Below are 15,100 nucleotides of genomic sequence, written 5' to 3' on the forward strand. Positions count from 1 at the left end.
CCCAGCACTTTGGGAGGCCAAGGGAGGAGGATCTTTTGAGCCCAGGAGTTCAAGTTTACAGAGAGCCATGATCATACCACTGCACTCCAGCTTGTGTGACAAAGCAAGATCCTTACTCAAAAAGGTTTTTTAAAAAAATTAAAATAAGCTTGAGACATTATTTATGGGAGGCAGGACATCACAGTAGCTAAGCATGTGGTTCTGGGGTCTGATGCTTGGGTTCTCATGGTGATTCGACCCACTTACTGTTTTACCAGTTACTTTGCCTCTCTGTGCCTTAGTTGTTTTATCTGTAAAATGGAAATAATACTGCCTAACTCGAAAAAGTTGTTCTAAAAATTGTTTAGACTGAAAAACCCTAAACAGAAACATTCCTTTAAATCTTCTTCTACTGGAAGTAATTTGAAGGCCTTCCCTGACTTAAGACAAAGAGAATGCTGCTTTGGAAAGCACTGGAAGTGGTTCCTGTCTTTCTCAGCCAAAAAGTTGTTCTAAAAATTAAATATGTGAATAAATATATTATATTTAAAACAGTGTCTGGCACATCATAAGCATTCAAAAAGTCTTATTTAGTATTGTGATCATTATTTGGCCACTTTCATAGTCACTGATGAGTGAACCACTTTGTCCATAGAGCTAAAATGATTGTGAAAACCCAGAAAGTAAGTTGTATTTCCCTGCAGAGGTTTGAGGGTGATGAGGTGAGCAAGTGAACGTGGTGCAAGGCCTCAAAACCAAGCTGAGTAAAGGAGCCCCAGTGTTTCAGTCAGGTATTGCTGTATAACAAACCACCTCCCAAGGTACTGGTTTAAAACAGCAGTTTATTATTTCTTATGATTCTGTGGGTCGATCAGGCAGTTCTAGTTTGTAGAATGTTGGCTAGGGCTCCAATGGGCTGGAACACTCAAAATGGCCTCATTCACATTCCAACTGGGAGCTCAGCTGGGGTTGCTGGCCAAAGTCCTCGGTTATCCTCCATCAGGTCTTGTCAAACGGCTCTGGAGCTTCCTCACAGCTTGGCAGATGGTTCCAAGAAAGAACACTCTAAGACATGAAGGCAGAAGCTGAAGAATTTTTAAGGCCCAGCCTTGGAGATTGTATTATATTGCTCAAAATAGGTCATAGGCTAGTCTAGATTCAAAGGGAGTGAATCTAGACTCTACTTCTTGATGAGGGAGTGGCACAGTCACACTGCAAAATAACATTTGGGATGAGAGATATTGTGGCAACCATCTTTGGAAACACGATCCACCATAGCTACCGGAAGAGAGAGGAATCAGATTTTCCTACCAAGGTTTGGATTGAATGACTCAAATAGGAAGACCAATCCGAGTTTGGATCACAAAGTTACCTACTAAAATGAAGAAGTAAATGGAACTAAAAGTTTTTAATTTAGCACAACTTGTTTATATGTGACTTAAATAGGATTATTCTTCAGAATATTAAAAATAGTTCCTTTAGGTCAAAAATCACATGGAGAGGTCAGGCGTGGTGGCTCACGCCTGTAATCCCAGCACTTTGGGAGGTCGAGGCAGGTGCATCACCTGAGGTCAGGAGTTCGAGACCAGCCTGGCTAACATGTTGAAACCCCATCTCTACCAAAAACACAAAATAAGCGGGGAGTAGTGGCGCACACCTGTAGTCCCAGCTACTCAGGAGGCTGAAACAGGAGAATCACTTCAACCCGGGAGGCAGAGGCTGCAGTGAGCCTAGATCACACCACTGCACTCCAGCCTGGGCAAGACAGAGTGAAACTCCGTCTCAACATACATACATACATACATACATACATACAATCAGAACCATAAATGAAAATAGAAAAAAAGACATTAGGTTGGAGAAAATAATTATCAGTAAGGTGCCTTTCTAAAAGTAAAAACTTTTCCTTAAAAGGTAGATGATAAAACCACATACTCCCTGATAGTGACAATGGTAACCTTATAGTGAAAACTGAAGGGTACGGTGTTAAAGTGAACAAAGCAGAAAACCATAAAAAGAGGCTGAGTGAATAGGAAGAGTCAGACAAGAGCCCCATGAGAGTCTTGAAATTGCTATTGCTGAGATTTTGATTTTTCCCTATCTCCTCACACATGTAGAATTCTTTTTAAAGTGTGATATACTTTATATTTGTATTTTACATTATAATTTATTGGGGTTGGGGGGTTAACATCCTTTATAAAATTTCTGAATATGGCTGCAGTCATACATGGATTTACAAAATAAGACTGGAGATAATCTCACCAAATGAACTATGATTTACCTTGAACGTTCCAGTTCTCCATAATTACAAAAGGTCTGGTCTTTAAGATTCATTAGAGATGGATAATGTTAAAAAAGGAAAAAGCAGAAAGACTTTGATAGATTTTTGAATAGTGGAGAGAAGAGAAAGCAATAAGAAATGGCACCAAGATTTTGGGCCTCGGTGATAAATGAATGGTTATGTTTCCTAGAGTGATCGAGAAGGTGAGTAGAAGGAAAGAGAATTGCATATGGCAAGGCAGAATTACAAAAACAACAAGTTTGGGACTGAAAGACTATATTAAGGGAAAGTAGCAGCCATCCAGCATTTTCATAACATCCTGATGTCCCTGGCTCACTTCTATTTGGGAGAGGGGCCCCACTCGTTCTCATTTTATGAGACTATAACTTTTTAGTATTCATTTTACTGTTTGCCATTTATTGAGTTGTTTCTACCCAGTGTGTTTACAACTCACATAAAATACTGAAGACAATCAAATATACAGAAACAAGGCTGGGAAATGCAACTTGCCCAGTGAAAATGTCATTAGTATCTAGTGGCAGCTGCATACTGTAAAACCATTGGCATCACCTCAGATAAAAGGCAGATGAAAAACAAGGGAAATGACTATCTAGATACCTTGATGGAAAACTGTTTTTAATAGAAGGTGGTTTTAAATAGGCTGTCAGCGAAAGAGGATAAGTTGTCCAAGTGAGAAACTAGACAATCCATCAAGAACAGAATGCAAAGAGGAGAAAAAGGTAAAGTTCTCATGGGAACAGGATATAAAGTTGATGACAAAGGGCCTTCATAGGGAATGAAGAGCGACATAACAATGTGTGCCATGTATTATTTGCATAAACTCCAAAGAACTTGGCATAATTTACATTTCCCATATCACAATCATAAACCAGGAAGTAAGAAAAAAGAGTGCCAAGCAGCCAAAATAGGTGGAGTATTCAACTTCACTCAAGGGAGTTAAGGGAGTTCTCAGGTCCTCGCTTTACCAATAATTCCAATAAGCTTGGCTATCCGTCTCTCCAAACCCAACCACTCCAAGTGAGATGCAGATTCAACAGTTACATGTTACGTATCTCAACAGTAGCTCACACTTGTTGAGCATTCAGTACGCATCAGGTACTGTTCTAAATTATATTTAGAGGGACCTATTTATCACCATAGCAACCTAAGAGGTAGGGACTAGAATTATCCTCATTCTACAGACAATGAAGTTGAAACACAGAAAAGTTTTTAAAACTACCTACCAATCATGTAGCTGGGAAGTGGTAGAGTCAGGATGTGAACCTAGGCTAGGCAGGTTCCTATATCCTTAACAACTAGGCCAGCCCTGCCCATAACAATCACCTATTGGGCTTTTAAAACAGTTTGCTGGGCTTCACCCTGAGAGTTTTTGATTCAGTAGGTCTAGGATGGGGCCAGAGACTTTACATTTCTAACAAGTTCCCAGGTGTATCCGTTTGCTCGGACTGCTGTAACAAAGTATCATATACTGGGTGTTATTTAACAGAATTTATTTTCTCACAGTTCCAGAGGCTAAAAGTTTGAGATCAAGATGTTGGCAGGGCTGATTTTTTTCCCAAGGCCTCTATTACTGGCTTGTAAATGGCCCTCTTCTCCCTGTGTCTTCACATAACCTTCCCTCTTGTCTGTGTGTATCTGCGTCCTATTTCCCTCTTCTACAGACACCATTCATATTGGATTAGGGCTGACCCCAATTACTTCTTTCTAATTTAATTACCTCTTTTAAGACCCTCTCTCCAAACACAGTCACTGTCTGAGATATTGGGTGGTTCCAACACATGAATTGGGGAGGTGGAGGTGGGACTACACCTTTAGCCCATAACACCAGGTGATGCTGATGTTGACATGCTGGTCCAGGGACCACAATTTGAGAACCACTGAAATCAGCAAAAGTAGGTGCCATGGACTGTTTTCTCTTTCAATTATTATGTCTTTTAATGCTTACATGGGAAAACACCATGACTCTTATTTTCTTGACAAAATTTGAGGATCCAGGATGTCAAATGACTCTCTTCAAATCACACAGCTAATGTAGTGGACACAGCTGCCTATCCACTCAGCATCCATTCATATCCTTCCTCCTTCCTAACAGAATCTGGTTTTATTTAGATGTCCACCCCTCTCCCAGGTACACATGTGCTTCAGTGGAGGCAACACTCCCAACTCACCCCCAAAATCCTGAGATAGGCCTGATTGCCTACTGATCCCATTTCCCTTACCAGTAACTAGTTTGAACACTCACATGTGTTTGGCCACTTCTGGCCAATCAGGTGTTAAGGAAAGCTGGATACAGAAATGTTAAGGAATGGTTTCTATGTTTAAGAGAGAGACACGGGAAAGTACGAGGTCTGTCTCCTTCCCTGATGTTGTCAAGACTAAATGTGATGCCTGAACTTGCTGCAGCTGTCTTGCTACCAACCTGAGGGTGAAGCCTCCAGAGCTGAGAGAAGGAAAGAACTGCTTGGTCCTTGATGACATTGCTGAATGCATGGATCAACCAAACCTGGACTCTCATTTTACCCCAACTTCCTACTGGATGAGCAATACATTACTGTTTGAAATAGTCTGAGTCAGGGTTTCTCTTATTCGCAGCCAAAGGCATCCCACCTGATTCAGCGGGTAAATAGGGGTGTTAAGATTTGAATTACATGCAGGCACAAGAGAAGTAATAGCTAAATTCAACGTGACAGCAAGGCTGGAGCCAGAATGCATTTGCAATACAAGAACTCAACAAGCTTGGCAATATACAACAGGACAAATACTATGTGATTCCACTTATCTGAGATATCTAAAATAGTCAAAATCATGAAAAGAGAAAGTGGAATCTTGGTTGTCCAGGACTTCGGGAAGGGGAAGTGCCAAACTGTTACTCCATGGGTGCAGGATTTCAGTTTTGCAAGATGAACAATTTCTAGAGATTTATTACACAACAATGTGAATATAGGTAACATTACTGAACTGTATACTTTAAAATGGTTAGACAATTTTTATGTGTTTTGTCACAATTTTTTAAAAAGCTTGGCAAACTAGAGTCATTCAGGATAGAGAAAGAATCCTACACACTTCAGAGGCCTTAAAGATGTTACCCTAGGTAGAGAACATTGGCCTCCTTGCTCCTCCCATCTTAAAGCCTTTACACTGGTTGTCTTCTTGCCTGGAACGCTCTTCCCCCAAATATGCACACAGGCACATCTCTCAGTGCCTTCAAATCTTCAAAAGTCACTTTCTCAATGAAGCCTGCCCTGACCACTATATTTAAAACTGCAACCTCACCTCCCCAGAACTCCTGTTTCTCTTAACTTGCTCGATTTTTTTCATTTTCTCACGTTATATAATTTACTTATTATGTTACTTATCTTGTTATTTATTATCTGCCTCCATCTGCTAAAACATAAGATCCACAGGAACAGGGACCTTTATCTACTTTATTCTCTGATGTATCCCAAATGTCTAGACTAATGCCTGACACATAGTTCACTCTCAATAAATACTTGCCGAAATAAATACTTGCATTGGGACCAGGTGCGGCGGCTCATACCTGTAATCCCAGCACTCTGGGTGGCTGAGGCAGGTGGATCATTTGAGGTCAGGAGTTCAAGAACAGCCTGGCCAACATGGTGAGACCCTATCTCTACTAAAAATACAAAACTTAGCCAGGCGTACTGGCGCTCGCCTATAATCCCAGCTACTTGGGAGGCTGAGGCAGGAGAATCTCTTGAACCCAGGAGACGGATGTTGCAGTGAGCCAAGATCATGCCACTGCACTCTACTCCAGCTGGGCAACAGAGTAAGACTCTGTCTCAAAAAAAAAAAGAATAAAGTATGAGCATTGGTCTAGGCCGGGCGCGGTGGCTCAAGCCTGTAATCCCAGCACTTTGGGAGGCCGAGACGGGCGGATCACGAGGTCAGGAGATCGAGACCATCCTGGCTAACATGGTGAAACCCCGTCTCTACTAAAAATACAAAAAACTAGCCGGGCGACATGGCGGGCGCCTGTAGTCCCAGCTGCTTGGGAGGCTGAGGCAGGAGAATGGCGTAAACCCGGGAGGCGGAGCTTGCAGTGAGCTGAGACCCGGCCACTGCACTCCAGCCTGGGCGGCAGAGCGAGACTCCGTCTCAAAAAAAAAAAAAAAAAAACAAGAAAAGTGACTTCTGCACTAAGATAGCACATCTAATCTTGCTCCTGCCCCTAATGCCACAAAAACTATAATCAAGAGGATGGGAGAACAGGAGAGGAGACAATACCCCCCAAAAATGCAGGAAGCCAGAAAGCAGCAGGTGGGCTAGTGGTAACCTACTTAGCAGATATGAAAAGCTGAATCCTAAGAGAGCAGTCAAGAAAGCTGAGAAGTGACCTCACTGATACCACAGAAATCACAAAAGACTCAAGACAAGCAGCACCAAATGCCTCTGGAAACGGAGATGGGGCATGGGAATGATAATGACAATCTAGGGAAAGCTACACGAGAAGTCTGATCCCTGCAGCCCTCCATACTCCACTCTTTTGGCAAGAGTCCTCTCCTACCCTGACATGATGCATTCTCTAGAGAAGGTAAAAGGTGGATCTTTGACTTCAGGAACTGGGTGCTATCCCCAACTAGGGGAATTCAGTGACCAAATACATGTGGGATGCCAGATAGTCCCAGAACACTAGCAGTCAGACCTTTATTCTTCATGCAGCAGATCAGAAGAGTTTTTTCCCTGAACAATCTGACCAGCCGAAAGGAAAGATCTAAAGATACTGACACCCATCAAATGGCCCAACCAGAGCATCATACAGTAAAACCCACAAAAGACAAACCACATGGAAGAGCTCAGAGCTTCTAGTCAGCTTCTTAGTCTCCACTTTTTCTTTTCTTTTCTTTTCTTTTTTCTTTTGGAGACAGAGTCTTGCTCTGTCGCCCAGGCTGGAGTACAGTGGTGCCATCTTGACTCACTGCAAGCTCCATCTCCCGGGTTCACGCCATTCTCCTGCCTCGGCCTCCCAAGAGTAGCTGGGACTATAGGTGCCCGCCACCACTCCTGGCTTATTTTTTGTATTTTTAGTAAAGACGGAGTTTCACCTGGTTAACCAGGATGGTCTCGATCTCCTGACTTCGTGATCCTCCCGCCTTGGCCTCCCAAAGTGCTGGGATTACAGGCTTGAGCCACTGCGCCTGGCCTAGTCTCCACTTTTAACATAAACAGACAATCAAAGATTCACCGAACACCTGAGGTAGGTCTCTAACATGAAAGACAGAGGCCAAAAATAAACAAACAGAAAAGCAACTTGTAAGAAAGGGGTTATGTAGACAGAACACTTTTAAAAATTTCCCCCAAAAATCACTTTATTAATATGCTCAGTAACATGAGAAGATATTATATGCATTTTAAAAGATCAGGATTCTATTTTTTTAAAGGACCATTCAAAGAACAAAAAGAGTGCTTTAGGAAATTATTAAATGATGGCAATAATGAGAAAACCGCAACTGAAAGACTATATGATAAAGTTGAAAAAAATCTCCCAAAAGCCTATCAAAATGCAGTAAGATGGAAAAATTGAGAGAAATGATAAGGAAATTAGACCAGCTCAGAAAGTCCAATACTTAATAAGAATTCAGGAAACAGAGAAGAAATGGAAGGTAGAGAATCATCAAAAACATTTTTCAAGAAAATGCCCTAGAACTAATGAGCTTCCAGATGGAATGGCCCAATGTCCAGCACAACGATGAATATAAACCCACAGGCTGATAAATATTATGAAATTCCTGAGCATTAGGAACAAAGAAGGACCCATGTAGTCTACTTAGCAGATGTCCTGTGAGCTTCTTTCTTTTCTAGGGGGAAAAGAACCACATACAAAGGACCAAGAAACACAGTGGTGGCCGGGCACAATGGTTCACACCTGTAATCCCAGCATTTTGGGAAGCCTAGGCGATGGATCGCTTGAGGCCCAGAGTTCGAGATCAGCCTGGGCAACATGGGGAAACTAAAAAACATCTCTACTAAAAAACAAAAAAACAAAAAAATTACCTAGTCTCATAAACTAGTCTCGAAAAAAATAAAGAAATAGAAGAACCACAATGGTGCTTCAACCCTCTTAACAGCAACACCTAGAATGAAATGGGTCCATGGGTCCATGAACCTACCCAAAAGTTATTTTCCTGCTCCCTAAATGTATAGTTTGGGATGGATATTATATTGGAAATTGGCAGAGTCCCACGCTGACTGCTGGCAAGACAGGAACACACAGGACAAGCAAGGAAAGGTCAAGTCCTGAATGATTCCATCAGTAAAGCTGTAACAAGCTGCTTTTAGATTTAGATGGTTTATTACTCACATAGACAGTGAAAACAAGAATAAGCCCACAGCCTTGACAACATGGTGAATCCCCATCTCTACAAAAAATAAAAAAATTAGCTGAGCATGGTGATGCACACCTGTAGTCTCAGCTACTTCAAAGGCTGAGGTGGGAAGACCCCTTGAGCCCGGGAGGTTGGGGCTGCAATGAGCCTTGTTCCCACTGCTGCACTCCAACCTGGGCAATGGAGTGGGACCTTGATTCAAAAAAAAAAAAAAAAAAAAAAGGCCAGGTGTGTTGGTTCACGACTGTAATCCCAGCACTTTGAGAAGCTGAGGCAGGTGGATCACCTGAGGTCAGGAGTTTGAGACCACCCGGGCCAACATGGCGAAACCATGTCTACTAAAAATACAAAAATTAGCTGGGCATGGTGGAAGGCACCTGTAATTCCAGCTACTTGGGAGGCTGAGGCACGAGAATCACTTGAACTCAGGAGGTAGAGGTTGCAGTGAGCCAAGATCATGCCACTTCACACCAGCCTGGGAGATAACGGGAGACTCTGTCTCAAAAAAAAATTAATTAATTAATTAATTAATTAATTTTTTTAAAAAGAGAAAGAAGAATAAGCCAAAGGTGCCAGCTCTCTGTGATTCTTGTCCCATTAAGGACATCACTGAAACAAAAATCACCAAATGACTGCAACATGAGTAGTGGGACACTCTGTTGCTGAAGAGCCACTTCTAGACTCCAGTTAAGCAGTAAGATATTATACACATTTTTGTATTCTGCATTTCCCTTGAGGGAAGGGGGCAAGAAGTCCCACACCTCATCAGAATCTAGGAGGTAATAAGAAACCATCCCATGACAGGCTCTCAGGGAGACAGGGAAGTGAGTGGGAGACAGCCTTCCACCCTCTCATATTCCAGCAGGATCACAAGGTGTTTTTCCAAGATTCAGGTTAGCTGCGGTTCAAGCCCTCACCTACATGGCTTATGTGGATCCTGCAAAGCAGCCAGAGCACCATAGCAGAGCTGTTCCCCTATTCCTTGGTCTGTGGAATAGGCTACCATACTGGATAAAGCTAAGAGAAAATCTCTAAAAGTCACTTTCCCAGCCCCCAACTAGGATAGTAAATCATAAACAATAACATGTCCCCAAGAGGAATAGTGCAGATCATTGCAACCCTTAAAGACCTGATGGTTGGTAATCTCCATCATATTTCTATTGTCACCGGTGTGGCTCCAACAAAATCCAGACAAATTCAGGAAATTGACAGTAGACTACTGCAAGTTCAACCAAGTCATAGCCTCAGTTGCAGCTGTGGTATCTTTACTACAGCAGATTCTTAAGACCTCAAGCACATGACATGTGGCCATTGATCTGGCAAATGCTTCTTTTCTATCACTATCAGGAAAGGGGGCCAGAAACAAGAATATATATTTACAGTCTTACTCCAGGACTAAATAAGAATACTCTTATCAAGGCAACGGGGCCAAAGAAAGAAAGAAGTACATGGACAGGCCTCATGGCCAGATGAAAAGGTAAGATCGCTACCCTAGCGAAGGGAAAACAGATGGGATTTGTATCCAGATTTCTGATAACCAGTCCATACATTAGGACTATACCTGATTGAAGCAACCCAAGCTTTAAAAAAAAATTCCAAGATGAAGCAACTTCACAGACCCTCTTCTGTATTCGAATCCCATGAATATAATAGAATGCCTTTTTTAACGGAATGTGATATTGATCATGAATATTCGGTGTTGCTCCCCAAGGAATGAGTAAATTCTCCTGCCCCCATGAACTCAGGAATGACTATGTAACTTGTTTTGGCCAATAAACTAGGAGCAGAATGTGAAATGTATCACTTCCAGGCAGGCACTTTAATAGCTAAAGTCTCTTCCTGACTCTGTAATCATGGAAGCATCTATCAAGATGGCACATCATCAGCTTAGGTACCTGTGTAATATTAAGAACAGGAATTAGGACTTATCTTTTTATTGCCAGCACCTGATAAAATGCCTGACACAAAGTAGATGTTTGTAAATAATCTTTGATCAATTAATAGGGAATAAAATTTCGTATCACCTGCAATTAGACGGTAAGCTACAGGCGAGCAGGGAGCATGGCTGTCTTCTCACTACTGCACGAGGGAGCCTCCAGAGACTTTTCACTTGCGCTGGAATCTACGTGCACCCCTTAACACTTTGTGCCAGATGAAGACACTACAAAGTCAGTTGAAACGACGGAGTGCAAAGTCTGGCAGGGGAAACAGTATTAAACCAAATCTCCAAATTATTTTCAATTTCGATTCAAAACTCACGAATGATAGTTTTTTTAAAAAGCCTAACTTGGGGATATTCACCCATTGGGCAACCAACACTATGCACTGTCCCTAACACTGCAACAGATCCAGGCAATCAACGCAATTGTGTGGGTTTCTTGTCGTTGTCATTGTATTTACACCTCACTTATACAGGAACTGGTACCCCCATGCTGCCTTGGCAAGCCAACTGCACTCCTTTGTCCCAACACGCAGGGCAATGGATTGCGAAGAGGTCTCCTCCAACCCCAAGCAGCTACGTCGCCCCGGGGAAGAGAGAAGGCGGGAAAGTCCAAGAGAGGAGAAACCGAGGCCCGCGCTTATGTGGGTGTTTTAGTGACCAGTCTGCGGTTACAGCCGAGCGAAGTTTAACGGGCTGTTAGGAGAATGGACAGAAGTCGCAGTTGGGACGAAACTGAAGAGAGCTGGCATTCGCCCAGGCCTATAGCCAGCCACCTCGTAACCCCAGACCCCGCCCCCAGAGCCAATCCAGCGAAAACTACCGAGAATTCCCTCCAACTCCAGGAAAACTCCCGGAGAGGCGGGGCAAGAGTGGGAGGAGACCCCGCGCGCGGCCGCCGGCGCTTCGGGATCTCGAGATAGCCGCAGCTCTCGCGATCTTTCCGGAGCCGCCCCTCCACGCGGAGCCCAAGCGCGTGTGCTGAGACCCGAGGGTCGGGAGGGCGGAGATTGGGAGGGAGGGAGAAGCCACTTTGGCCTGCCGTACGGAAGCCTACGAGGGAGGGTGGTGTCCACTGCCCAGTTCCGTGTCCCGATGCCCAGCGCCAGCGCCAGCCGCAAGAGTCAGGAGAAGCCGCGGGAGATCATGGACGCGGCGGAAGTGGGTTTCCTCCTTTCCCTGGGCCTGGGAGGACAGACCCCTGGGCCGGACCGCGCCGAGGGAGGGAGGAGGGGGAGCGGACCCCCTCGGGGTCCTTATCAGCACGTTCTCCGCAGGCTGCGAGCATGGGGTCCGGGCGCCTAGCGCCCTTACCCCAGCAGTGGGACCAGACCCTCTCCGGACCGCGTTTCTCGCGGGGTCACCTGGGAGTTTGGCCTACTAGAAGCGTGTCCCCCGGGTGGGGAGGACGGGAAGAACCTGCCGCCCCGGAAGTAGGAGCGCGGCGTCACACTTGAGCCTCTCTGAGTTAGGCACGTCCTGCACGTAATGCACAATCCCTCGGAAAATTTTAATAAGCACTAGTAATCGATATGTACGCAACCCTCGTGTTCCTAATGCTTTAGCAAGTAATGACAGTACTTAGCGAAACCATCTGCCAATATGTTTAATGACCATTTCCCATGTGACAGCTTTAAAGAACACATGTCATTTTTATTTACTTTCTCCCTCTCAGTGACCCGGTAAGGTAAGTAACAGGAGTTACCGAGAATGCATTTGAGGTGAAGTGACCCCAAATCACATGGATAAATCATAACACCCAGTGATCCTTCGGTGCTTTTCAGAAATCAAAGTTTGAAACCATCCTACAAATTATGTGTGCTGTAGTACTGTTAAGCCTTAATTTCCGCCTGGCTCCCTAATTTTTCTATGAGGAGTTCTGAATTTGTGGTAAGCAACATGAGAAATAGGTCATCTTAGAATACTAAATGAGGAAGAGTCACTGAAATATTAATAGCACTCCTTAGAATGAATGCAACTTTTGTCTTCAAACAGTTTAATCTTATGTTGCCCTCAGGCTTCATTGTGTGACTGTATCTCTCTACTCTTTCCAGGGTTATCTTTTTCTTTAAATTGTTCAGAAAGCACCTTAAACATGTCTGGTTTTATTTTGGTGTCAACACAAAATCCAGCATCCTCCTGATCTAAAGGAGAGGATTCCAACAGTAGCTGTAAAGTGACAGAAACTTAATTGTTTCATACAGATCTTAAGTTACCTTGTAAAAATCTAGGGCAATTATTTTTGTGTATTCTTAATCTGCTTAATTACATAAACTATCAGTGTACCCTTACAGATAGTATAGGTCTAGATACAAGGTAGACATTGTGGCAGAGTTATGCCATTTTATAGCTAGAAGAATCTTAGATCATTTTAGAGGTAAAGTAAGATTGAAATAAAGGCCACTTATCTATTTAATAAGTATATTTTGTTAACAGGTTGGACCCTAGGTCTCCTGTTTCCTGTTCCTAACTAATCTGTGACAAGAAATTTGATATATTGTCAGTGTCAAACCTCTGTAACCTGGTATCCTGAAGCTGGTTTTTAGAAACAGGAAACTGGTGAATTTTTTGTGATGTTTTACAAAAGGAAAGTTGTAGTTAGCTTATACCCAGCATCTCCAGTTTCTAAAAACTGTGGACATCTGGTGCTCAGAAAGCTTACCCAAAACGTTGGTTCTCTTTGAACATTTCTTCCTGTAATAGGAAGTTAATAAAACTGTGGTACTTCATCCTACTCCCTTCACAGGAAATTTATGTCCCTGCTTTGAAGTAGTTTCATCTTTTTGAAGAAGGTAGTTAAGATGTGTTGTACATATGTGTAAATTTTATCTTAGAATGTTATTAAGTATGATAAATTCATCTAGGAGTGGTGATCTTCAAAACAAACTAACCAGAAACTAAGTACTTTTCTGTTTTCTATAGAGTACATATGTAAATAAAAGACAGATTTCCACATTATAAAACTACTGACTTTCTGAATTAATAAAATGATCCTGAAAGTTAAATTCATTGTTATATTCTATTATTTGTATTTGTGTGTTTACTGTGCTCTTAGTGTTTACATAAAAAGTCATGATGCAAAAATTTTTTGTAGGATTATGCTAAAGAGAGATATGGAATATCTTCAATGATACAATCACAAGAAAAACCAGGTTAGTAGCTATGTGACAATAAATAAAGCTTTTTGCTGTCTAATTCCGGGAAAGCTCTTCATGTAGTTTTAAGTAAGGTTGGCATAAATCTGAAGGTAAAATTCTGAAAAGCTTAAATGACATTAATAATCCAAGTAGATGTCATAACCCTGTGTAAACGTTGTCAGTTTAGGGTTCCAACTCTAGAAAAGGAAAAAAAACTGTTATAAGTATTGTAGAGGCCGGGCGCGGTGGCTCAAGCCTGTAATCCCAGCACTTTGGGAGGCCGAGACGGGCGGATCACGAGGTCAGGAGATCGAGACCATCCTGGCTAACACGGTGAAACCCCCGTCTCTACTAAAAAAAATACAAAAATCTAGCCAGGCGAGGTGGCGGGCTCCTGTAGTCCCAGCTACTGCGGAGGCTGAGGCAGGAGAATGGCGTAAACCCGGGAGGCGGAGCTTGCAGTGAGCTGAGATCCGGCCACTGCACTCCAGCCCGGGCACAGAGCGAGACTCCGTCTCAAAAAAAAAAAAAAAAAATGTTATTAAGTATTGTAGGTTAAATGGTATGTTTTAAATGGTAGATTACATTTTTTATTTTTTTTTTTTTTTTTTTTTTTGAGACGGAGTCTGGCTCTGCCGCCCAGCTGGAGTGCAGTGGCCGGATCTCAGCTCACTGCAAGCTCCGCCTCCCGGGTTCACGCCATTCTCCTGCCTCAGCCTCCCGAGTAGCTGGGACTACAGGCGCCCGCCACCTCGCCCGGCTAATTTTTTTGTATTTTTTAGTAGAGACGGGGTTTCACCGTGTTAGCCAGGATGGTCTCGATCTCCTGACCTCGTGATCCGCCCGTCTCGGCCTCCCAAAGTGCTGGGATTACAGGCTTGAGCCACCGCGCCCGGCCGATTACATTTTTTAAATATTCCTAAATGGTTAGGTAAGATTCAGCCGTTGTCTAGGAGATAGGAGAGTGGCCAATAATAACTGCCTTCATCACATGTAGCCTTTTTGCATGCTTTAATATTACTTCCCCCAACCCCCACAACTTTACTTCTCTGTTTTCAGCTATTATTTATTCCTATTTTGCTTGACTCTTCCCAAACATTTGTATTTTCACTTATTCTCTACAGCATCCTTGAAAACTAAGGAACCAAAGTTGAAAGATAAGAAACTTGACTTAAACATAATCTGCCGGACCTGGGATTAGAACCAAAGGCCATCTGACCCTAGAGTCCATGGGTCCTTCCATCTTACATCTTCTCTGGCTCCTATGGCAGTACTACGATTGGAGTTTTAAAGCCTCCACCCCTACTCCATTTTGTTTACTCTTAGCTTTAGTGTCTGGGAATGAAATTAATTATTCTTAGACCCCACTCTATCTTTTCTCATAACCGCCCTTTTTTGT

The 15,100-nt window shown here is 43.0% G+C and overlaps 1 protein-coding gene and 1 long non-coding RNA gene across 2 annotated transcripts in view; one reads left to right on the forward strand and one right to left on the reverse strand.

Annotated features, from left to right (window-relative positions):
* Positions 1–820: 820 nt before the first annotated feature.
* Positions 821–11,515, reverse strand: LOC117095068. The gene is made up of 3 exons (XR_004441798.1): positions 11,388–11,515; positions 10,650–10,820; positions 821–1,044 (listed from the first exon to the last, which is right to left on the reverse strand). It is a non-coding gene; the product is annotated as an uncharacterized LOC117095068 (long non-coding RNA).
* Positions 11,449–15,100, forward strand: part of DARS1 (aspartyl-tRNA synthetase 1) — an 85,095-nt gene continuing 81,443 nt past the window's right edge. Inside the window, exons 1-2 of the mRNA XM_033231651.1 lie at positions 11,449–11,725; positions 13,659–13,716. Coding sequence (XP_033087542.1) covers positions 11,660–11,725; positions 13,659–13,716 — 124 coding nt within the window. The 5' untranslated portion in view covers positions 11,449–11,659. The remainder of the gene's footprint in view (positions 11,726–13,658; positions 13,717–15,100) is intronic.

Source organism: Trachypithecus francoisi, unplaced genomic scaffold (genome assembly GCF_009764315.1).
Source record: "Trachypithecus francoisi isolate TF-2019V2 unplaced genomic scaffold, Tfra_2.0 Lachesis_group13, whole genome shotgun sequence".
Classification (NCBI taxonomy): domain Eukaryota; kingdom Metazoa; phylum Chordata; class Mammalia; order Primates; family Cercopithecidae; genus Trachypithecus; species Trachypithecus francoisi.